Source organism: Electrona antarctica (assembly GCF_951216825.1).
Source record: "Electrona antarctica genome assembly, chromosome: 1".
Classification (NCBI taxonomy): Eukaryota; Metazoa; Chordata; class Actinopteri; order Myctophiformes; family Myctophidae; genus Electrona; species Electrona antarctica.
The window spans coordinates 24815261-24838251 of record NC_136806.1 but is presented as its reverse complement, the minus strand read 5'-3'; the positions used below and the strand labels follow the sequence as shown (position 1 = coordinate 24838251).

The 22991-nt window shown below is 41.3% G+C and overlaps 3 protein-coding genes across 3 annotated transcripts in view; 2 read left to right on the top strand and 1 right to left on the bottom strand.

Annotated features, from left to right (window-relative positions):
* Positions 1–178: 178 nt before the first annotated feature.
* On the top strand, positions 179–5339 carry pmf1 (polyamine modulated factor 1). Its single transcript, XM_079509318.1, has 5 exons — positions 179–549; positions 1015–1117; positions 2149–2249; positions 3135–3330; positions 3571–5339. Exons 1-5 carry the CDS (start codon positions 305–307, stop codon positions 3634–3636), a joined length of 711 nt encoding a protein of 236 aa, XP_079365444.1. The 5' UTR covers positions 179–304; the 3' UTR covers positions 3637–5339.
* A 383-nt stretch (positions 5340–5722) lies between these two features.
* On the top strand, positions 5723–13390 carry med19a (mediator complex subunit 19a). The gene is made up of 6 exons (XM_079509308.1): positions 5723–6114; positions 7125–7247; positions 8438–8571; positions 8751–8847; positions 8967–9061; positions 12920–13390. Exons 1-6 carry the CDS (start codon positions 5895–5897, stop codon positions 12983–12985), a joined length of 735 nt encoding a protein of 244 aa, XP_079365434.1. The 5' UTR covers positions 5723–5894; the 3' UTR covers positions 12986–13390.
* Positions 13391–16146: 2756 nt separating this feature from the next.
* slc43a1a (solute carrier family 43 member 1a) overlaps positions 16147–22991 on the bottom strand; it is a 27753-nt gene continuing 20908 nt past the window's right edge. Inside the window, exons 9-15 of the mRNA XM_079508859.1 lie at positions 22086–22232; positions 21691–21726; positions 21327–21462; positions 20323–20452; positions 18175–18248; positions 16903–17026; positions 16147–16354 (exon numbers count right to left, since the gene is read on the bottom strand). Of these exons, the coding sequence (XP_079364985.1) occupies positions 16157–16354; positions 16903–17026; positions 18175–18248; positions 20323–20452; positions 21327–21462; positions 21691–21726; positions 22086–22232 (845 nt within the window). The 3' untranslated portion in view covers positions 16147–16156. The remainder of the gene's footprint in view (positions 16355–16902; positions 17027–18174; positions 18249–20322; positions 20453–21326; positions 21463–21690; positions 21727–22085; positions 22233–22991) is intronic.

Genomic DNA, 22991 nt, shown 5'->3' with positions numbered 1-22991 from the left:
CCCACTATATTTCGGCCTTTTGCGTCGCATCGCGACGAATTGTGAGCTTGTAGATCGGCTATTTTCAAAAGATTTATATACATTTGAAAACTTGAGTTTTGAACATAATGAGTACCGGTACATCATTGTACTTTTGGACCAGAGCTGAGCTACCCCTGCAGTCCAGTTGGTGGCGATAGTGCGCCTGTACGTCGTTCGTCAACCGCCAACAACACCACAGAAGACGAGACAAAGAAGAGGAAGTACAGTACATTTGGCGGGTAGTGTAAAACGTAAACAGAGTCGTGTTGTTTTGGTCAACTCCATGGACATGGAAGAAACTGGGGAAATGGCGAATAAACGCCCACGGACTTCAGCGAATGCAGAAGACGCCAATGAGCAGCATGTCGGTGAAGCCACGGCCGAGGGTGCGTCTCAAATGTCGGATGCTGCTGGGAAAGGCAAGCAGTGTGACAACAACAAGGACGCAGTGCATCATCGGGGTGACAGACTGACGTTCTTCAACAAAGTGATAGAGAAGGCCCTGCAGAGGTTCATTGGCGATGCTAGGTGAGACGTTTAGGCTATTATTTAATTGTTCAGTTTATTGTGATTTACTTTAGACTACATACATCATAGCCCCGTTTGAAACCTTACCTCACCCTCCGCGGCTCCGCCATTAGCCTTTTGATGTGAGGTCCGTTCCAAACGGGGGCTAGACTGTGTGTGACTGTGTTTGTGTGTGTGTGTGTGTGTCACGCACGCACACGCGTGTGCGCGTACACATACAAGTTTATATAGCCCCATATGTGCCCTCTCCCTACGCTCTCGGAGTCGGAGCTACAGAATGAGCGTAGTGCTGAGGGAACATACTGGGGCTAAAGTTTGTTACTATTATATTGCTATTAATTGTGATTACTATTTTATGTATCTAATTTAATTGCATTGGTTTATCCACATTGAGGAAGCAGCAGCTTACTGCCTATAAATGCTGATGTTGACTTTCTTTTCTTTCTTTTCTACTGTCACTGACAGTTTTCACAGATTTGCCCACTCATTTGAACCATTCTACAAGGATAAACCTCTGATGGAGAAGATTCACAAGCATTTCACTGAGGAATTGCAGAGCACTATACAGGTGTGTGTGTTCAATCATTGTCTCCACCAGGCCGAAGGCGTGGGGAGAGAATATGTTTTGCACTCCGTGTGTGTGTGTCCTTCCGTCCGTCTGTTACCAGCTAATCTCCGGCACCGTTAACCTGGTCGCTGCCAAACTTTGCACACACACTCCCTGGATGCCAAAGATGAACCTCTGCCCCACATTTTCCAGAACGGCCTGTTATAGCGCCACCATGAGGCAGCTTTTCACATTTTTTTTACCTAAAACTGCACTGATCTGCATGAAACGTTGCATGCACACTCCCTAGAGGCCAAGGACAAACCTTTGACCTGCATTTTCCGCATCTGCCTTTTATAGCGCCACCAGGAGGCCGACTTTTGTAAAACACATTTTTTGATATTACTCCTCCAGATTTTGTCCAAAAATCGTTACACAGTATCTCTATGGTCATGTGCTCAAGTCGGATCTGTCCGATATTTCATATTCCATCCTAATTGGCTATAATTGGCTTTCAAAGTTTGCAAGTGTGCCCCGTTTTGAACAAAAGCCTCAAATCATGAAGGCAACATGCAATTTACGTGAAATCTTTCACAAATTTTCTTACTAGGCTGAGGAATATATCCCACCCTTTTCACATTGGCCTGTTTTAGCGCCACCAACAGGTTGATTTTTGCAAAACACATTTTTGGAACAAAATGCCTCAAATCATCCAATTGCCATCAAAGGTGTATGAAGAAATGGCACCCTTTTCACATTGGCCTATTATAGCGCCACCAGGAGGCCACAACCTGACCTGGCCTGGTGAAGACCTGTGCCCCGAGGGGCACTTTATTTAGTTGTTGTTGTTTTAGATTATTGTTAGTGCACATGGGACTCGAACCGCAAGGTTCTTTGGTGTGATCCCTTTGGACCAAAATGCCTGACTGTACCTTGTGCTGTTTGCATTTTTAAATTGTCTAATAAAATATTGTGTGTGTGTGTGTGTGCAATTAATTTAGGTAGCCTTGTGTTTATATTAAAGCTGTTGTATCTGTATACCAACATTGAAGGGGGAAATTAACATCCTGATTGACGAGGGAGACTTAAAGTGTAAACTAGAGGAGCTAGACAAACTGGAGCTGGCAGCCAAGGACAATAAAGAGTCTGCATGGTAAGTTTACATATACAACCTCATCTCCATTGTCTAACACAATTTTGTGCTTTCTCAACAAGTGCTTTGTTCACATAATAATATATTTTATAGTCTGAAAACTCACCTTCAGACTCCACCACCATAGCCCGTAGCACTTACTGCAGCTTGTCCTAGCCTCAACAACCTTGCAGGCGTATGCAAAGGCTAAAATATGTAAGTTAGATAACATATGTAGACATAGCATTGTATAGTTATAGTTTTATTTTTTTACTATAATTTTTATCCCACCATTTTGCAACTCATTTTTTCACCCAGTGTCAATTATCTAATGTAATGGGCGCTACACACATTGTATAGTTATAGTGTATACACATAGTTTCATCATACAGATATTCTACTGTTAGACGGATGTAAGGTTCTTAGTTTAATTTTGATCCTAGATGGCTATTCCTATGACCAGCACACTGGTTCTCAACATCCATTCCGGGGACCGGTGTCCTTGAGGGGGTTCCAAGGAGTCTCCAGCGAAATGATTGATACGTACTAGTAACCAAATGGACCCTTACATGTCCGTAACTCTGAGAATGTGCAAATGGAACCCTTTTGTACACTCTCAGATTTAACACTTATGATGCCCAGGACGTGTCCAAACGTCCTATCAAAACCGCGGGATGCCTGAGACGTGTAGACACGTCTTAACCTCTTAAACCCCAGGGGGGTCCAGGGGGAAAATCCGCAACATCGGAGTTGGAACCGCCCGCTGAGTGCTGTTCAGAGGTTCTGAGCCGCTGCCCCCGCCGGCGGGGGCAATGGGGCTCAAGAGGTGGCATTTTATATCGATATTAAACGGTTGTTGTTTACTAATCCCTTATTAATCATGTACTTGTCGCTCTGTTCTCTTAGGCGTCCCAGCGGGATGCCCGATCAGGATCTGTGCTGCTTTGTTATGCCCTATTACCAAAAGCAGCATGCCTACCTGCTCAGAGAGTTAAAGAAGATCCAAGGACAAAATGCTGCTTTGGCAGAAAGAGTACAGGCTGGCAGGGACCACATCACTCAGACATCACAACACATTGCAACAGCTGTGGATGAGTGGAAGGTATATATAGGACCGTACTTAACATGATTCAAAGGAAATATATATTATTCTTGTATTTGAACGATTAATTTCAAATAATGTAAAATCATTTGCCAATTTCATTTTCAAAAAGATTTGAAAGGTTTCACTCAATTCACTGCCCACCCTAGTAAAGTAAATTAAGTAAGACCAATTTAAATGGATTGTGTCATAAGTGAATTAAAAAGGTTACTAATGGACTGTTCTTTCTCCCATTTTTAGGCGTCAGTCAGTGAAATTGAAATGCTGAACTCTTCTCTTTGTCATGGTGATACCTTTGATGTGTGATCCTCATGTAAGCCTTGCCGAGCCATGAGGCTCATAGGACAGGAGCCTATCTCCTGTTTCTGTAGAGTGAGGCAGCTTGACGTACAAGTACACCCTCTGGACATCTATTATTACATTTGAGAGAATTCCACCCCTACATTCCTCTTGGCGACAGTTTTGGTGACACATTTCTGGTGACATCGCGGTCCTACAAGCAGCAGCAGTCGGCTTCCTTTTCCGTGCTGCGATGGACTGAAACTTTATTTCTCTTCAGAAGTGTAAATATTGTAGCTGCGGCACAGCACAACATCAGAAATGAGGCCAGAACATCCGCGTTCTGTTCAATCATCGCAGATGGGGAAAAAAGGCGCTGAAACGGGAAGTGGATGTTGGTGAAATATCGCAATTTCCTTCTTCCGATTGGCTACGGCGATGCATGTTGGGTTACAGGTGCATGATGGGAAGCAGAGTTTTTTTTTATTCTGTTTTTAATTCTTTTTAAATATTATAATTCTTAGACTTGAGCGTGCAAAGATTCTAGTGATGTACAAGCACACCCCCTGGACATATGACACTAGTATGTCGCAGTGTCTTACCCCAATCCAACAAGCAGAGAGGCACTCGGTCCCATTTTCCAGAGTCTTTGGTATTGATCGAACCCTCACCTCACAGTCTCAGGGGAGACACTCTGGAATCTTAGCTTCAGTTAATACAAATGCATAATATACTTCTAAGCATTTTTGAGGGGCACTAGTCCCTCCTATATTCAGCTATTAGTGTAAATTTTCGTCCTACGGAAACATTAAATTCAATTGACAATTGACAATCAATTGACAATGAATGGATAATTTTACGTCATAGTGTCTGAGCAAATCGGCTATTTTCGTCCTACCCAAACATTAAATTCCCATTGACAATGAATGGAGAATTTTACGTCATAGTGAGAAGGTCGGCAAGGTCTATTGTACGTCATGATGTACGATGATAAGAGCGCCCCTCACTTCACAGGTGTGATTTTTACTATTTGAAGTGATTCCATCTTTATCAAAGTTGAGCATCCACAAAATATGAATTAATAAATGTTCATAATTATTATAAAACCTAGTGAAATGATGTTTCGACTATTTCTCAAAGCTGTGTAGCCATTACACATGACATTGAATGACATGTAATGACATCTCTTCAGTCTCACACAACAATGGCTCCAGTCCTTCATGCACCTGAGGAAGAAACGGGACATTTTCTTAGGAAAAATGCTAGTAGGCCCTATAGGAAACTAGGATCTGTGTTCGTTGTTGTTTGTACTTGACATCAGAGATCCATAAAAGTTAGTGAAGTGAATACGTGTCGAGCTGTCATCAATTGAGGGACAGACAGTGGACAGTGGAGTACATCTGTACATTATTATGGTTTTGATTTTTGTTGTTCGCTTGTTTTCTTTTAGGCTAATACTGTATATACTGTATGTACTATTTGATTTGCTGTTTTTTATTTTCAAAATGCATTTACATGACTATAAACAAAGTTCAGAAATGTGTAAAAATGCTTCTTGTCAACAACTTTTAAACGATTGGAATCCTGTTTATTTCACTGAAGTGGAGCCTGTTTTTTGAGTTGCACCCATTACAAATTTGCCAAATCTGCTCAACAACTTGTCTCTTGATTGGTGTTTGGTGGATTGGATGATTGAAGTCACAAGGAAGAAGCAAGACATAACTGCAAGTGTATTTATATTTTAATTTAACTGTTTTTAAAACCTTTTGCATTTAGCTGTACTTAATCAGATCTGTCAAAAGAATAAAACAACGAATAATCTCAAGGTTATTTACATAATAAGACTTGTTATGTTATATGTATCAATGTATGCGTATGACCAAATACTAAAGCATATTTATTGAAATTTGAATGCGTGTTTTTAACAGCCACCTGTGTTGTCTGCATTTACAGATAATATCCATTGCAATGCCATTTCTTAACGGTTATTTTGTACATAACGTGAGCTGAATCTTCCTCAGAACCTACTGCAATTTTTGGATTGGAGCTTTTAGTTCCAACTTCCTAGGAGCAACCCAAAACAGGAAGTAGATTGGAATTGGCGTTCGATATTACACCAGTCTTTACGGTAACCCAGGAGAAGAAAAACAACCACAAAGAAGTGAAGACAGCGGGTTGGTTGGTTCGTGTCGTGTGTATTTAATACATATTGAACTTAAAGCGTACACGTACAAACTTAAGGAACCCCGTTTATTTACAATTTAGATGTATTATTTGTGATAGACATGACGGAAATGTTTTCAACTCTTTTTGGGCAAAATGAAGCTCAGGGACCGCCCGTCTCATCGTCTCTGGGATTTGGACCAGGAAAACAACCCCCTCCTCTGCCGCAAAACCAAGCCCCCATGACGGCGCAAATGCCACCACAGCTCGGGGATGAAGGGCCTGCTTTACGGAAACCAGGAGCCATGAATGAGCCATTCTATTTATTACGGGAGCTCCCAGGTATACTGTTATGTTGTTTACCATTTGCATGCTTTACGTTTACGACATTATTTGTCCTGGGTTATATCGTACTGAAATAATGACAAAAAAACAGTGAAAGGATTATTTAATACTTAAAGCTGACGAGTTTCGTGTGTGTGAGAGAGAGATCCTGAAAGATAAAGTTACCAAGAAGGAAGCTAAGCATCCTGTGTGAACAATCGTAGATGATGTGTTTTTATCTTTATATATGCAAACGTCAAAATTGATAAAATACATCTATGATTATATGATATTGATCATCACCAAGGCTATAACCAGAGCCATAGAGTAAAACAGATTACGACATTGAGGGGGCAGAAAACAGCCTGGTCACGTGGTTCATTAGCCCCTCTAGGAACCCTCGTAAAAGGTTTCTGACATTTGGATGTTTACCTTTTAAACATCCAAATGTCAGAAACCTTTTACGAGGGTTCCAAGAGGGGCTAGTGGTTCATGTACTCGCGCGAGCCCATAGACTCCAATCCATTCCGTTAACTTTCGGTTGTCCCCATTCAATAGAAGTCTATGTAGAAGAGCCCCATGAAGTGAACGGAGTTGTCGACTCGTAACTCTCTTACTCTGTTTCTAGCTATAACTAGCCCCATCTGTGACGTCCTGGGGCTACAGTGAAGAGTAAGGTTTCAGGGTCTAGTTGTCTTTAAGGCTCTTATTAAGGACAATAACAAAATAAGCAAATATCATAAACATATAACCTAAGATACCATTGCTTAATTTAATTTGTCAATGCAATATCAAGGAAAGATGTATATGGTTCACATGACGCTCGTACTGACAGGGCTAGGAAGGATGTGATTTAATATCGTATAGGAATAATTATAATAGTTACACTTCCCTCTATTTTACCACGACACATTTTAGTAACCGCTAATAGATATTTGTAATGACCCTCGTCCTCCCAAGACAAAATGTTAGGAGGTTTGGCATTGAATTGAGGGACTGTAAATATCATTTGTACGTTTTTTTTCTAGTGGGCAATGAACTAACGGGCAACACCAACCTCATCACTCATTATAACCTGGAACATGCCTACAACAAATTCTGTGGCAAGAAGGTGAAGGAGAAGCTCAGCAATTTCCTCCCGGAATTACCAGGTGAGTCATACTTGGTGTAAAGATCCCAGCTCACATCCTGAGATCATGCCATTCACCCCTGACCTTTCCAGTCCTTTCCCACAACACAGACATTTTGAACCGGTAAGAAGGGTAGTGTTAAAGGCGTTGTATGCACAGTTTTCAAGACCTTATTTTATAAGACTGCCATGTTCAGATCGTGTATTCACGACCCTAAATGCAGTTGTGCTGTTGTTACCTGTTTGATTGGCAAATGAGCCAATCTCATTCATGGAAGCTTTGTATATCAAGCTTTGTATATCATTCTGTATATATATACTTTTTCCACACACACACACACACACACACACACACCACCACACAGCTGCTACAATGTATTTGAAACGAGAACAAAATATGTGTTCTCATATACACAATATGGCAAGTTTTATTTATATATATATATATTTAACAAAAAATTATTTTAATATTTATATATTTTATTTCCTGACCTACCAATGCGAATACAATTGCTAATTGCTTTCAACACGTCACCCATGATCAACAAAGTTTGAGTGCATGCAGTGCACATTGCACTGCATGCATCATGCATTGCACGATTTGTAAGCCCATCACTGCCGCTTTTGCAACACAGTGTGGGCTTGTAGGTCAGCTTAAAAGACAACAGCAAAAAGCAGGCTGGAACGCGCAGAGGTATTGCGGTGTTCTTTTTACAGTAGGCCTACGTGCCAGGAGAGTAGGTGATGGATGTCCCCATGTAAACAAAGCCAAACATTAGCATTTCTATGGCCGAGGGTCGTTAGACTGGCGGCGATGGGCAACAACAACCGCAGGCAGCCCAGTATCTATTGCTATCGGGGGAGGGTCGGCCGTCGGGGTTACTTTTCTTCCTGGAATTAAAAACGTCTGGGTTTCCGAGGCTACTTTTGTTCAAATCAAACGGCACACCTGGCCATTTCAAACGGCACACTAAAGTGCCGTGGCACACAGGTTGGGAATCACTGGTCTATGTAACGGGCTCAATAGCAGGGGACAGATGACCACAGGCTTTCGTTGAAGTTCTCTTTATTTCTGTACAGCATGAGAAACCTATATTCACCTGCTTGCTAACTTGTGCCTGGTGGTGCAGTAATACCCCTCTACTCCTGATCCATAGCCCCTTTCTCTCCATCCTCCATCTGTATTTATGTTCCCATTCTTCTGTGATGTAGGTATGATTGACTGTCCCGGTGGCCAGGACGGCAGCTCTTTGCAGTCACTGATTGAGAAACCTCCAGTGTGTGGGAACTCCTTTAACCCTCTGACTGGTGCACTACTCACAGGCTTCAGACTGCACACTGGACCGGTATGGATAGAAACATAAACATACACACTTACTTATACATGTTATACTACAGTGTAAAACAAAACACTGTTGTTGTTATGGGCTCATCCACCATGACTACTGTAAATTTGGTCTCCTATGTCATCTTCTGCATTTTAAATTTGTGTGTGTGTTTGTGTGCACACATTTGTTTGTTCCAGCTTCCAGAACAATACAGATTGATGCACATCCAGCCTCCAAAGAAAAAGAGCAAACACAAACATAAACACCATCGACCGCAAGACCCCATACCTCAAGGTACAACATCTATGCATGCTCACACATACATACATACGTATGTACGTACTGTACATACTAACGTATATATTTGCAACTTTTCTCCACACCACTGACTTGACACTTGTTTTTCAACGCAGAGACCCCATCAGACTCTGACCCCAAGAAGAAGAAGAAAAAGAGGGATGATGATCCTGATCGTAAGAAGAAAAAGAAGGACAAGAAGAAGAAGAAGGTAAGATGTGCTGTCTGTCCGTACAGCTGAAGGCTTTTACTTCTGATATCAGAATATAGCAAGACCCCAGTCGTCTTATTTGGGCTGTAGGTGAATTAGAAGCATTTTAGTTAAATAAGAAAATGGCCTTTATTAATCCCAGAGGGGAAATGGATCAACACAACAGTAACGACAGCAGCAGGTCCAGGTACAGAGAAAGCAAGAACAGCAAGTAATAAAGACCACAATAAAAAAAAGAGTAGAGTGTGCAGAAGTACAATAATTATAGACTTAAGTAAAACAATGTGTGTTTTATAACAACGTATATTTCATAATGATGGCTCCCTTGAAGAACATGAAATGCAGTATGGCTATAAGAAGTGTGTATGTTGCACAGTGCACACAGAAACCATGCACTCAAAGCCGGAAGCAAAATATTGTAATTTAAAAATTATTATGAAATATTTTGATTCCTCTTTGTGCCACTTGTATAAAAATGTAATCTAGTTCACTGAGCAGCAATTGTGAACTGTGCTTAAAAACAAAATAAAGAGAACATATTGGGTTCGCCCTGTAGGTCGAACACGGGGTCCTGCACATTCTTTTATAATATTTTGGGGCATTTTGTTGCCTTTGCATAGTGATAGTGAAGAGAGACAGGGAATGTGGAGAGAGTAGGAGAATGACATTCAGCAAATGGTCCTGCTCTCCCGGGAATTGAAGGGACTCACTGATCAGAGCATTGCGTCCATGTAGTATGCTCCTTAACCGTTTGGCTATGTAGTATGCTCCTTAACCGTTTGGCTATGTAGTATGCTCCTTAACCGTTTGGCTATGTAGTATGCTCCTTAACCGTTTGGCTATGTAGTATGCTCCTTAACCGTTTGGCTATGTAGTATGCTCCTTAACCGTTTGGCTATATAGTATGCTCCTTAACCGTTTGGCTATGTAGTATGCTCCTTAACCGTTTGGCTATGTAGTATGCTCCTTAACCGTTTGGCTATGTAGTATGCTCCTTAACCGTTTGGCTATGTAGTATGCTCCTTAACCGTTTGGCTATCAGGTCGACCAATGATCTTCCACTTTTAAATGTGTGACATGGCGACAGGTAGGGTTGGGATTCGTTAGGATTTTAACGGTTCCGGATCCTTCCCGGATCCCTCTTAACGGTTCCGGTTCCTAACGGTTCCCTTAACGGATCCTAATATAATTTTTTCCCCCTTTTTTCTGACATACATTATGCTTATATTATAACTAACCTAACCAAGTACATAATAAACACAAATTCATTAATTCAATTATTTGAAAATGCGCTTTACAATTATGAGGTGGCACTATTATTTAAACTTCACCACCACCAGCAGCTAGCCACCACAACAATATCATTGTTGCAATTTGTACTGTATATTGCAATTTGTACTGTATATTAAATATACAGTACACATTGCAATAATGATATTGTTGTGGTGACAAATGTTGTGTCTTTAATGTTCAGATTAATTTAATATGAAGGACCCCTTACCCTAATGGAAACAAGCCATGGTGCTTTCTTGGGTTATACAATCCTCTTAGTATTGAACTGTAGGCTACGTTCCTGTGCTTTCTTCTGTTTATAAAGTAATCAATGTATGGGGGTATATATGCACCTGGCTGAGCTCTCAACAGTTGCGCGATTAATTTAGAGCCAAATCAAAAGCAGTGCAGACAAATTGATTTTTATTTAATTCATGGCTCTATAGTTAACGTGATTCAGACAGAAAGACGAGTCATTGGCGTTCTAAATTAACACCATTAACAACAGTTGTAGGCTACAATAAGCCTAATAAAAAGCTCTGTAGAAGTTTGTAGTTTGTATTCTCTAGCCTGGGGAAAGTGAACCAGTCCTGCATCATCCTCGTCCCCCGCCGGCTAGCTGTGGTGAAACTGCGGGGAGTGCAGCCACGGCTTTCCGCAAGGCTCTCAAACACGATGTGCCTAGATTAATATTCGTGTGCGTCGTGGACTCGTCAATTGGACTCGGCATATTGATTTTGAGATGTTTCCTCAATGTGAACGTGCAACTGGTGGTGCAAGTTGCAACAACCTTTGCAGGGAACTCATCGCATTTATTGTACTTTGCGTGCTCAGCCTCAGTAATTTCCCTCTCTGTGAACCACACTCGCTCCGCGGCGGTGACCGCCGAGCGGTCGCTGAATGCACAGATCAGTGGGCGTATCCTCCCCGACCCCACTCACTCACTCACTCATGTAGGTTGGGTGACGTCACCCCAGTAACTTGGCTCTGCTTGCATGCATGCACAGACACAGCGGAGCTAAATGACGACTGATGAGATCCGTTTGGGGAACCGTTAATAAAAAGACGATGGAACCGGCTCCGGATCCGCAATGTCAGAACCGGGTCTGAAATGGACCCGGTTCCGAATCCCAACCCTAGCGACAGGTGCAGATAGGTGCAGCGCCTTATCCAGACATCAGTTATATCCAGTGGTGTCATGGTGGGTTTTTTACTGGTACCACAGCGTTTTAATGATGTCATGTGCATGTGCGCATCATGGCATGCACACAGAACAGCTGATATAGCTTATTGTTAAATAGTGTATGAGAGTTTTAGACACAAAAGTAGACTTAAAATAGTCAGACAAACATCTTTACTGCACACTAGCGAAACTAAAGTTTGCTTTGGACGAATTAATCTGTTCTTTGGAGGAGGAGGCATTCTTGTGTGCAGAACACCTCACAGCAGCAGTAGCCTACTGGAGCCATAGCCTACTGCTGTAAGTGTGCATGCGTATCGGCTACGTGCGCTCAGGTAAACAGTTAAAGCTGTCCTGTTGTTATGCAAAGTAGTAGCCATTTGATTTGGCACGGTACTTGACACAGCGTGAAAATAGGGGGTGGGGGGGCGCCAGTAAACCTAGACCACTGGGTACTTGGTGCGTCTTGGAAAGTCTGGTGACGCGAGGTTGATTCCGTTCCGTCCCTGCGTGTGGACGTCAAAAAAATTACTGGTACCACGGCGTGGTACTGTGTTCCACAAGCATGACACCACTGGTCATATCAAAATGTGACTATTTGTAACTCCCTCCTTACTGGTCTTCAACCAGCCAAAATTCTCACATGTCTCCCCCCTTCTCCGCTCCCTCCATTGGCTCCTGATCGCCACCCGCACAGAGTACAAAACTCTGATGCTGCCATTCAAAGCAACCAAAGGTATGGCACCCCCTTATCTTGCAAGTCTGATCGGACCCTACAAACCCTCCCACATGCTCAGATCAGCGCAGGGAAGCTGAAAGTATCTTCACAAAAAACGTTGGGACAATGCTCCACACTTCCCAAACTCTTCTCCCTTCTGGCTCCAAAACTATGGAATGCACTTCCCATTGCAATCAGAACTGCACAGTCTGCACTCACTCCCAATGTTCCACCGTAGTCTGAAAACCCATCTCTTCAGACTCCATCTTAGCCCGTAGCACTTGCCCTAGCCTCGACGACCTTACAGGCGTATGCAATAGGCTCAACTTTGATAGCATTTTATGTAGACATAGCACTCTAGTGTATAAGCATACCGGTAGTTTCATTATATAGATAATCCACTGTTGGCTTCTTAGTTTATGTACTGTATGTTTTTGTTTTTGCTTACTGTAAATTGCTCTGGATTAAGAGCGCTTGCTAAATGCCTAAATTGATATAATTGGTCAAGCACTCATTCTAGCATGGGGGGGGGGGGGGGGGGATTGACCAAAAATCTAAACAGGAATGTATATCTTTTCTCATGAAAATTCTCCAGTGTGCAGGAAGCAATAGAAATATGATGCACTTGTTTTTATCTATTTTTGCTGTACAATGATTTAAGACCTGATGTTTGTCATCTTTATTCCAGAACCGTCACAGTCCAGATCATCCAGGCCTGACTGGCTCACAGCCCAACAGCAACAGCCTAAGATAGACAGTTTGTATGTACAAATATGTGAGTGCATGTGTTTCTGAATGAGGTGCGTTTTACTGCAGAAAACATACCAGAAGCTGTGTGTGTGTGTGTGTGTGTGTGTGTGTGTGTTTCAGAGAATTTGTATTATTGAGAGAATGTGTGTGGTTGTTATATTATTGCCATCGTGAGAGGCAGGTTGAATTCACAATCGTATGGTATGTGTGAGAAAAACGAGCGGTACCTCATTGGACGTGGGCTGAGCATGACAGAAAGAAATGTTACAGAACAGTGTATATGGCAGAATGCCAGTAATGTACAGTATGTAACGTGTTACAGGTGAATGAATTGGTGTGTATGTCCCCATTTTGTTGTGATATATCCTTTGACCATAATGATAAATTCCAATAAATTTTGGTTACCATGTTTCCTTCTAATTCCTGTTTGACTTCACGTTCACGTTCCTAATGTAAATCGCTCTGGATTAAGAGCGTCTGCTAAATGCCTAAATTGTTCACAAACGTGCGTCCTTCAAAGTTAATAAAGAGAAACTTACACATTAGTGGCGATGTTGAGCAACAAAATTTATTTAGTTTTACAAGCAAGATTTAGTTGTCCATGTGGACATAATGGCTACAAACACAGCAAAGCTTTGAAACCGTGGGTAAACAGATATGATTAGATGCAATCCACTGCATGCGATGACATTAGCTACCTTCCCCTGATGAAAAGTGCTGTATAGTCTACTGGAAAACTTAACAACCAAGATAGTTTTTCATATGGCTTGCTCAGCTCCTAAACATTGCTTTGGTTTACCAGGAGAGAAGTTTGGCAGTGATTGCTTCTCTACATTTGGTTCTATTGCAACAAAGTCAAGACGGCAGCAGCTAACGTACTGAGCTCAGATATATATATATATTATACATTTACCTGTCTGCTCAACATTAGCAATGACTCGACATTGTATATGCATAGAGAAAGCTCTAGCCAGCACAGTAGAAATTTAGAAATTGTGTCTTCTAACTCTTGGTGGTGATAGATTTGCAAAACTAACTATGCAATAGAATACTAGAGAAAGATGTAAGCTCTATTTACAAAAACAAAATTGATTTTTCTTTTCTCAAAAATCTGTACAAGATAAAGGCAGAAGGCAGGGGGGGAAAAAAGGCAGAAGCAAGTATACACTGTAAAATCATTAAAAGCCCTGAACACTCATTCAGGTGTTTAATTACATAGGGCTCTGCTGGTTAAAAATCTAAGTTGTATTTGACTGCTCCCTCACAGTTTTGTTGGGTTTCGAAGTGCAGACTGGTTTACCTTGTTATCATTATATAAATATATATATATATATAAATATATATATATAAATAGGTTTCTGTGAAAATGAGCTCTGCCCTGTTCCAAACTTTAATAGAGGAGGTGTAATCAACTAGAATAACCAAAAACACCTGTATGAGTATTCAGGCCTATACAACTATGAAAAAACAAAACAAAAAAACAACACATGGTAATACACAAACATTTCCCTTTTGAACACTAATGCAGTTATAAAGTACAAAAATACACTTAAATACATATTTCATACACATACTATTTCATTTTTGTGCATAAAGCAGTAAAAAGTGTTAGAAAACATGGACACGTGTGTGTCAATTCAGTCTTTAAAATATGTCCTTGTAAAATGTAATTACTATTTTGTTTCTATTTATAAAAATTGCAGAAATGCAAGCACAAAGAACTCCACCTCTGAAAAAATGTAACACTGACGCGCACAAGATATCTGAGTTTAGTGTTTCCTAATATACAATTACTGACACCACAATTTATTGCAGAGATATTCAAAAAGGGAATAAGAGGTAGATATTGTGTCTGTACAAGCAATTTTGCTATTGCTTCATAATAGGGGCAGTGTGGGCTTTCCCCATCTATGACGCAAGATCAAAATGATCACTGTGAATATGGTCAGTGTGCATGTCTGAAGAAGTCAGAGCATTTCCAGAAGTTTGTTGTAGCTTGAGGAAATAACCTGGTTTCTGAAAACACATTGACAGCATGTTTATACTTACGTACTAGAAGCTTGCTATTTGCAGTCCTTTGTGGTGGTAATAACTGCTTTACTCATGTAATTAATGACTGTGATTCTTATACATTTGGGTAGGACTACAGTAAAAATAGCTCTTATTTATTATTTTATGTTTGCTTCTGTTCAAGCGCTGCTGAAATATGGCTAAAGCATAAAATGTGAATATCTGTGAGCTGTTCTTTGGTGTCAGTCAGCATTGATTGTAATGATCTACACAATATAATCCAGAGTCTTTCAAGTACTGTAAAATGTGTGACTGGACACAGAGGCCTGTACCTGTGCATGTGGCCTCACATGCGGGCACTTAGTGAAATCAAAGGCTTTTTCTCACATTAACGTGACTCTTTGAGAAAAACTGCTAAAACGGCAACAAGTGACAACCTCCCTATCACTCCACTGGACATTCACTGATTGAAGAATAAAGCAATAAGCCACGAGAGGTCTCAGGTTACCAGGTATTTTACAATGGCTGGGAGGAGTAGGTAGAGCCGACGCGCAGCGGAGGGTCTTCTACCCTCTCAGCCATTGTAAAATACCTGGTAAGCTGGGGCCTCGAGTGTCTTATTGCTTTTCTAAAACGGTTACAAACATATAGCAATATTAACCTCATAAAACTATTAAATTCACAAAAGTAGCTACGCTTTGCGCCACCAGAGCGAGCCACACACTTCCTTGTTTTACTCGGCAAGTAGACTATGTGACGGGAGAATAGCGCTTGATGTCTTTACGGGGCTGCCTGGAGCCACACATTCACAGTCATATGAGTGCGCACGGCCAGCGTGTGTAAAGCGGCAATCAAGTGCTCCCCTTCCCCAGTACAGCTACAAGGCTGCAGGATGATACAAAGTGATTGAAGGTGTGGATTATCGGTGAAATTTACAACGGTCACGTGACGGTAACCAGCCAATCAGAATCAAGTATTGGGACTAACCGTTTTAGAATTTACAATCTAACTTCAAGTTGTAACAAAGCATGGGAGGATATAACTCATTTTAAAACTATAGTTTAAAGTTGGGACTCAATATAGGTTGATGCTAGATTGCTGGAGCTGGTTTTGCAGGCATTTACAATTCCCCCAATCTTTTGTTCTGTGATAAGGTTCTAAGCTTCTACAACACCATTGTAGAAGCCATTGCACCATTGCTGTGGTGCTTGTAGCCATTGGTCTCTGTGTGGTTGAGGGCCTGCTTGTCATCGGCCTCCTTGTCTCCGGCCAGCTTGACCCTCAATAGGTATCTGCGGTGGTAGAACAGGTAGCCCGGCAACAGGAAGCCAGTGAATGAGAAAATGAGCAGGCCCAGGTTGATCTGAAGGATGATTGGATGAGAGAGACATCAATTGTTAGCCAATAGAGGGTATGTGCGTGACATCATCATCATACCCGGAAGTTTTGTGGGAACGCCTACTGAGTGGCAAAAAACTACTTTCTGGCCCACATATCAGAAAAGTCCTATCTGATGGCATTAAACAATGTTAAACTCACTTTATGCATGTGTGTGTGTGTGTGTGTGTGTGTGTGTGTGTGTGTGTGTGTGTGTGTGTGTGTGTGTGTGTGTGTGTGTGTGTGTGTGTGTGTGTGTTTAAATTGGAGTAGTCATTAAATAATATATCAATAATTACACTAAGATAAATCAGCATCCTTGTTACCAGAATCATGTTAAGATACAGTACTAATGGGTATACAATTTGATGCAGTAGTATTATATGATTAGGTCACATAAGTGCACAAGCTTTAGACTAAACCATCAAGCTGGCAACAAATGAATACTGAAGAACTGCTGGCAAGTGTGCATATCTCTGTCGAAAAGCAAATATTAGGGCTGTTGTGTCTGTACAATGTTGTAGAAGTCCTCACCCAGTAGGGGTCTCCATTCAGCGGTCCAACCATAGCGATGAAGAGGGGCATCTGCAGCAGTGCAAACACAGCACTGATCATGGACTGAAGTCCTGTCAGAGTGCCAAAGTGGTTGGAAGGATAGCTGCACAACACAGATAGGGACAGGGGAACGCTGTTATTTCTCAAATATACAGCATAGTGTACGGAATAGAAGATACTGTAATAGGTATAGGCTAGCACACTGTATATACACAAGATACAGAAACACCATTGTCTATAAATGTGGGAAGTTGCTTTATTTTCAAAGAACAAACAATAAATACACAACCGCCCCACAACAACATTATAGAGCCTCTAGTTGTAGATTTCTGTCCATAAAGCAACAAAAGGGAAGTTTGTCCTTTTATACTGTAACACAGGTTCAACTAGAAAAAGTGCCCCTCGGGGTACAGGTCTCCACCAGGGCAAGTCAGGTTGTGGCCTCCTGGTGGCGCTATAATAGGCCAATGTGAAAAGGGTGCCATTTCTTCTTATGCCTTGGATGGCGATTTGAGGCATTTTGTTCCAAATTTTGTTTTGCAAAAATCCACCTGTTGGTGGCCCTATAACAGGCCAATGTGAAAAGGGTGGGATATATTCCTCAGCCTAGTAGTTAAGTCTGTGAAAGATTTCACGTAAATTGCACGCTGTGTTCATGATTTGAGGCTTTTTGTACAAAACGGGCCAATCCTGCAAACTTTGAAAGCCAATGTTAGCCAATTAGGATGGAATATGAAATATCGGACAGATCCGTCTTGAACACATGACTATAGTGATAGTGTGTAACGATTTGCGGGATTTCTGGACAGAATCTGGAGGAGTAATATCAAAAAATGTTTTTCAAAAGTCGCCTCCTGGTGGCACTATAACAGGCCGTTCTGGAAGATTTGGGGCAGAGGTTCATCGTGCAAAATTTGGCACCGACTGGGTTAACGGTGCCGGAGACTAGCTGGTAACAGACGGACGGACGCACACCTGGACGGACAAAGTGCAAAACATACTCTCTCCCCATGCCTACGGCCTGGTGGAGACAATTATGGCCACTTAAATTAGGGACGTGTTTTGAATTGTCTAGAGCTATATACATTTTATGGGATTGGTGAAGTAAAGGCTGGTTCAGACTTTCTTTTGCTTGAAAAGCATGGAATTATGGAAACATGCCCTCCAAAGAACTCAGCATTCACGCCTTTAATAAAGACCATTGCCAGTGAAAGTATGACCCTACAAGTAGTTCAACAGTGCAGTACTCACACAGCAGCATATAGCCCTCCGCAGCAGGAGTGGATGAAGCCTCTGACCAGGGTGTGGAGGATGAACGTCAGAATCTAACAGTGAGGTAAAAAATAAGAAATTAATCAAAGGGTCTTGTACCGATTGGTGGACATTTCTGTATACGGAGGGTAAGTGCAAAATATTCCTTTCTCCAAAGGGATAGTTTTTGCATAACATGTTTTTAAAGGAGTTAAAGGTTGCATGTCCAGATGGCACTGGAGTAAATGTCCTGCCCACCACCATGGAGTCTGGGGTTCAATTCCTCTGGTTTGGCCGTTTTGACACTTCAACAAAAAACATTTTTTTATCAGGGCCAAATATTTTTTTATATTCCTGCCTTTTGTGGGTCGTGATAGTCATGTATACAAAGGACAAAGGACACCCTTTGTTCTCCATTTCAATGCATTCTCACACCCAGGTGGCACTGCAGTGACAAGTAGGGCAACATCTCCCAGAAAGTCTGACGGTTGATGCAACAGGAAGGCCTGATGCATCAATTTATGTTGACGAGGATGAAATGATTTACAATTCCAAGTGTACTGTATAGGTATGCAATTAAAAAGTGCTGAGTCAGCAGAAGCGGACATCAGATGGCTTGACACGGACACTCCCCCGGCTAGCGCCTTGCTTAGGCATGCCTTCTAATAACAAGGGTACCCTGTCATGTCAGCCGTCCGACGTTCTGCCAGATGTTGCACCGCATTGGCCATATTCAGACCACAGCCATCGTGCCAGCAAGGTGATACCTAGGTAATACTTCCCATAGACAACCCATTCATCCAAACAGAAAAGTCCAGCTGTAGGGAAAGCTTGAATTATCCTCTTTCAATCTGTAAAGTTTTTGTTTAATCAAAATCCATCGTAGACATGTTATGAGCTAATTCCTTGCAGATGATTATTCATCTCTGATGATTATTCATCAGAGTATGGAAGCGCTCGTTATCAGTAAAGCAACCTCCTGCTGCCTGCTGCACTATGTGCACATTCAAAACAGGTGGTACGCATGGGCCGTTGAGTGATATTCAACGAGCACTTCCTAACTAAAACACTTTAGTAGGAATTTCTTGACAGGAAGTAGCTCATAAAATGTCTACAGTGGATTTTTATGAAACAAATACTAAAGAGGATAATTCAAGCTTTCCCTACAGCTGCAATGTTGGTGATTTTGACGTTGTTTAATATAATTAGATAGGACTTTTCCGTTTGGATGAATGGGCTGTCTATGGGAAGTATCACCTAGGTAGCACCTTGCTGGCAAGATGGCTGCGGTCTGAATATGGCCAATTACAACCTGGGATTGAGAATATGTAGTCTGTTTGGAAACATGGTGTGAAAACCAAAATGGTGTCCAATATAACTACAAATAACAGAAAAGGCTTTCACACTGACAGAAGGACGTTGCAGCTCTTTGGATGCGCATATAACATTTAAATTATAATAGTGCAAATTTAAAGGTGACAGTGAAAGAAAGTGACACAAGGAACGGACGTTTTGGTACTCAGACCATCATCAACACTGAATGCAGCTTTCCCATGTCACATCACTCTTAGAGAAGAGATAATAACAATATTATTTACAAGTCATCTTGCTAGATGAACAACAATACAGAACAATAGTAAAAGTAGACCTCAACATGACATTGATGAACATGTTTGTTTATTGTATGGGTTGTATGTGTGGTTTTATTGTGTGGTTTGATTGCTGATTGATGACACTTCAGTGAGTGATGGTCTTTTTTCACTATGTCACCCTTTTAACTTTTGCAATTAAACACAATTATATTTTTTGCATCCAAATTGCCTCAACGTCCTTCTGTGTGTGCGAGCCTTTTCTGTTATTTGTATACTTTAATGCTGGTCTCTCCCACCTGGCTTTTAACTTTTGGTAAGCCTTGAGGTTAGAGTGCAAACCTTTGTACCTTATTGCGTCAATATAACGATGTATGGGGTCGACATAACACTTTGTACAACCTGTAATATGTATTAGATCTAATTCATTGTTAACCCATGTTTTGAACACAAACGGCAGAGGGGTATGCTGTCAATTTCCCCTCCCTATGCCAATGGAATTTCCGCTTCTTACTCTTGTTGCGCATTCTGTGCACAAATACTTTGTGTGTGTGTGTACCTGTAGTGGCAGGTTGTCTATGAGACAGCAGATTCCAAAGACCAGCAGCAGCATGTTGGTCAGGACGAAGGCCCTTATGGAATTGGTCAGCTTCTGGATCATACAGTCTCTCATGGGTTTGGTGGGCTCTCTGAGGGCAGGTAGACAGCAATGTAATGTTATCCCTCTCTCCTAAATAAGTGATTCTCAACCTTTTTTTTTGTACCTCCTATATTCAGCTATAGTGTCGATTTTTGTCCTAACACAAACATTAAATGCCATTGACAATGAATGGAGAATTTACGTCATATGTAGACGAGCAAATCGGCTATTTTTGTCCTACACAAAGAGTGTACAAAAGAGTTCCATTTGTACATTCTCAGAGTTGGATGTAAGGGTCCATTTGGTTACTATAGTACGTATCGATCATTTAGCTGGAGACTCTAGTTGGAACCCCCTCAAGGAAAAAAATGCTTAGTTTTAGTTTAGTTATAGTTTAGTTTTAGTTTTTTTCGTACTTTGGTTTATTTGTCAGTTGTCACGTATAGGATTCAAAAAGATCAGATTATTGTGTAATAAAACCTAAAAAATAAATAAACTCAGCAACAAAAGTTCAGAAACGTAACTTTAGTCGGTTTTGGTTTTGTTGGTCGCACGTACAGCCAGTACACTCGTACAGCACGCCCAAGCTGATCCCACAAATTGAGTAATATAAATATATACATATAAATATTGATAAAAACTAAAACTAAGGGTATTTTGACTATAATTTCAGTTAGTTTTAGTTAGTTTTGTGTACACAATACAGTTTCAGTTTAGTTATCGTTTTTTAATTTATTTTTATTAGTTTCAGTTAACTAAAATGTTTTTTGAATTCTAGTTTTCGTTAACTATTATAACCTTGTTTCGTGGAGGGGAGCGTTCCATAATTTCAACCGACTGTTTTCCTATTTTCACCTATTATGACATGGCCAGAACAGGGACGTTAGGGCGTGCATGTGGTTAATATATCCTTCTCCTCTTACATGGTGTCTGTGTCTGAGGTGTGACTCTTCTCCACCTTGCACTCCTTCATCCTCCAGTCCATGATGTAACCAATCAGAGGACAGGTCACCAGGCACAGCAGCTGCAGTGTGCCAAAGACGGACGTGTAGAAACTCACTGAGGGAGACAATGGAAAATGACATCATGTAACGACGTACTATAACAGCTAAAGAAATGGGGTTATAATTCAGGCCAGTTGACTGATGGTACCCTGGTTTTGTGATGACATTACACAGACCTATGATTTCACTCTGGCAGATTCGCCTGGTTTCCAGGCTATATGTGCATAGCCACACAACAAAGAATACACAGATAATCAACCTCATGCATAAACCACATACTCACCATTCTCCGCTGCCACAAATCCCAGCTTGTCAGACGCTGAAGAAGGAAAAATTACAAAACAAATATATAAAATAAATAAATCATCATAACCCGTAACATAATTATATACAGTTGAGCTTATAGGACTAGATATTACAATCCCTTAGATAATCAGAACTTGGCATCGAGTGGGGTGTGGAGGGGTAAAAGCTTCACTGAGGTCATCAGGTGGGCACCCTCCTTCATTGGTGTTTCGTTGATAGGCCCACGACACCTCCAAAGGGCTCAACGGCGACACCTGGCGTCCCAGGTGTGCCCCCCTCAGCTTTTACCCCTCCATAATCATTTTGCAGCCCAGTTGGGGTCCTTTCTCTTGATCTACAGATATACACACAGATTAATGTAGGCTGACTCACGGTGTTGTTCGCCATGGGTAAACATGAACTCCAACATCTTGTTCACAGATCCCATATAGAAGATGAGCCTCAGCTGGGACATTCCCATGGTAACCAGACTCCACAGGAAGATGGGAGAAAACACAGAGCTAAGGAATGGGATGGCATCTGAGCGAGAAAAAGACAAGTTAGTGGCACTTCTATTTTGTTCTGTCCCTGTGCATGTAGGGAGATGAAAGGTGAAATGAAAGTATTATTATTATTATTTGTCATTCCACAAGAGTATTCTTAAACACTTAAACACTTGAAAATGGGACTGACTTTCAAAATTGTAAATGCAGATCTGCCCTCCATGCCATCAGTGCCCATTTACTTAACTGATTACCTAAAAAAGGTGAGCAACTCCCACAGCCACAACACTAGAGGGAGCGTGAATAATGATCTGGTGCCACCAATCTTTAGAACAAATATGGGTAAATTCACCTTCCACAACACTGCCACTCAGGTGTGGAATGCCTTGCCCCCTTCCCTCAAAACTAGCAAATCACTGGTTTCCTTTAAGAAAGGACTGAAAATGCACCTGTCACTGTCATCCGATCAACAGAAGCCATTACTCTATTTCCCCCCCTCTCCAATTCATTTCTATTCCAACCCGTACATAGATTTAATGTCTTGTTGAGATATTTAAATTGTTGTTATTGTTGATGTTGTTGTGAATGCATGCATGGGACCCGGATGGAAACAAGACCGCAAGGTCTTTCTTCGGTGATGTCCTTTTGGCCAAATGTGTGTTACTGTACCCTGTACTGTTTTGCATCTTATTGTCTAATAAAATTATCAATCAATCAAAACCCTAGTTTAAACTTACTTGTAGATAGGCTATTTGAAAAGTTCTGAAAGCTGTAAATTGGAAGGCCCCTTCCCCCC

Bases quoted from the DNA above. Each gene is read 5' to 3' on its own strand.
- pmf1 (XM_079509318.1), top strand. From the start codon at position 305: ATGGACATGGAAGAAACTGGGGAAATGGCGAATAAACGCCCACGGACT. The intron at 550-1,014 runs GTGAGACGTTTA...TGTCACTGACAG, and splicing joins AGGTTCATTGGCGATGCTAG to TTTTCACAGATTTGCCCACT. The intron at 2,250-3,134 runs GTAAGTTTACAT...CTGTTCTCTTAG, and splicing joins GACAATAAAGAGTCTGCATG to GCGTCCCAGCGGGATGCCCG.
- med19a (XM_079509308.1), top strand. From the start codon at position 5,895: ATGACGGAAATGTTTTCAACTCTTTTTGGGCAAAATGAAGCTCAGGGA. The intron at 6,115-7,124 runs GTATACTGTTAT...TTTTTTTTCTAG, and splicing joins TTTATTACGGGAGCTCCCAG to TGGGCAATGAACTAACGGGC. The intron at 9,062-12,919 runs GTAAGATGTGCT...TCTTTATTCCAG, and splicing joins AGGACAAGAAGAAGAAGAAG to AACCGTCACAGTCCAGATCA.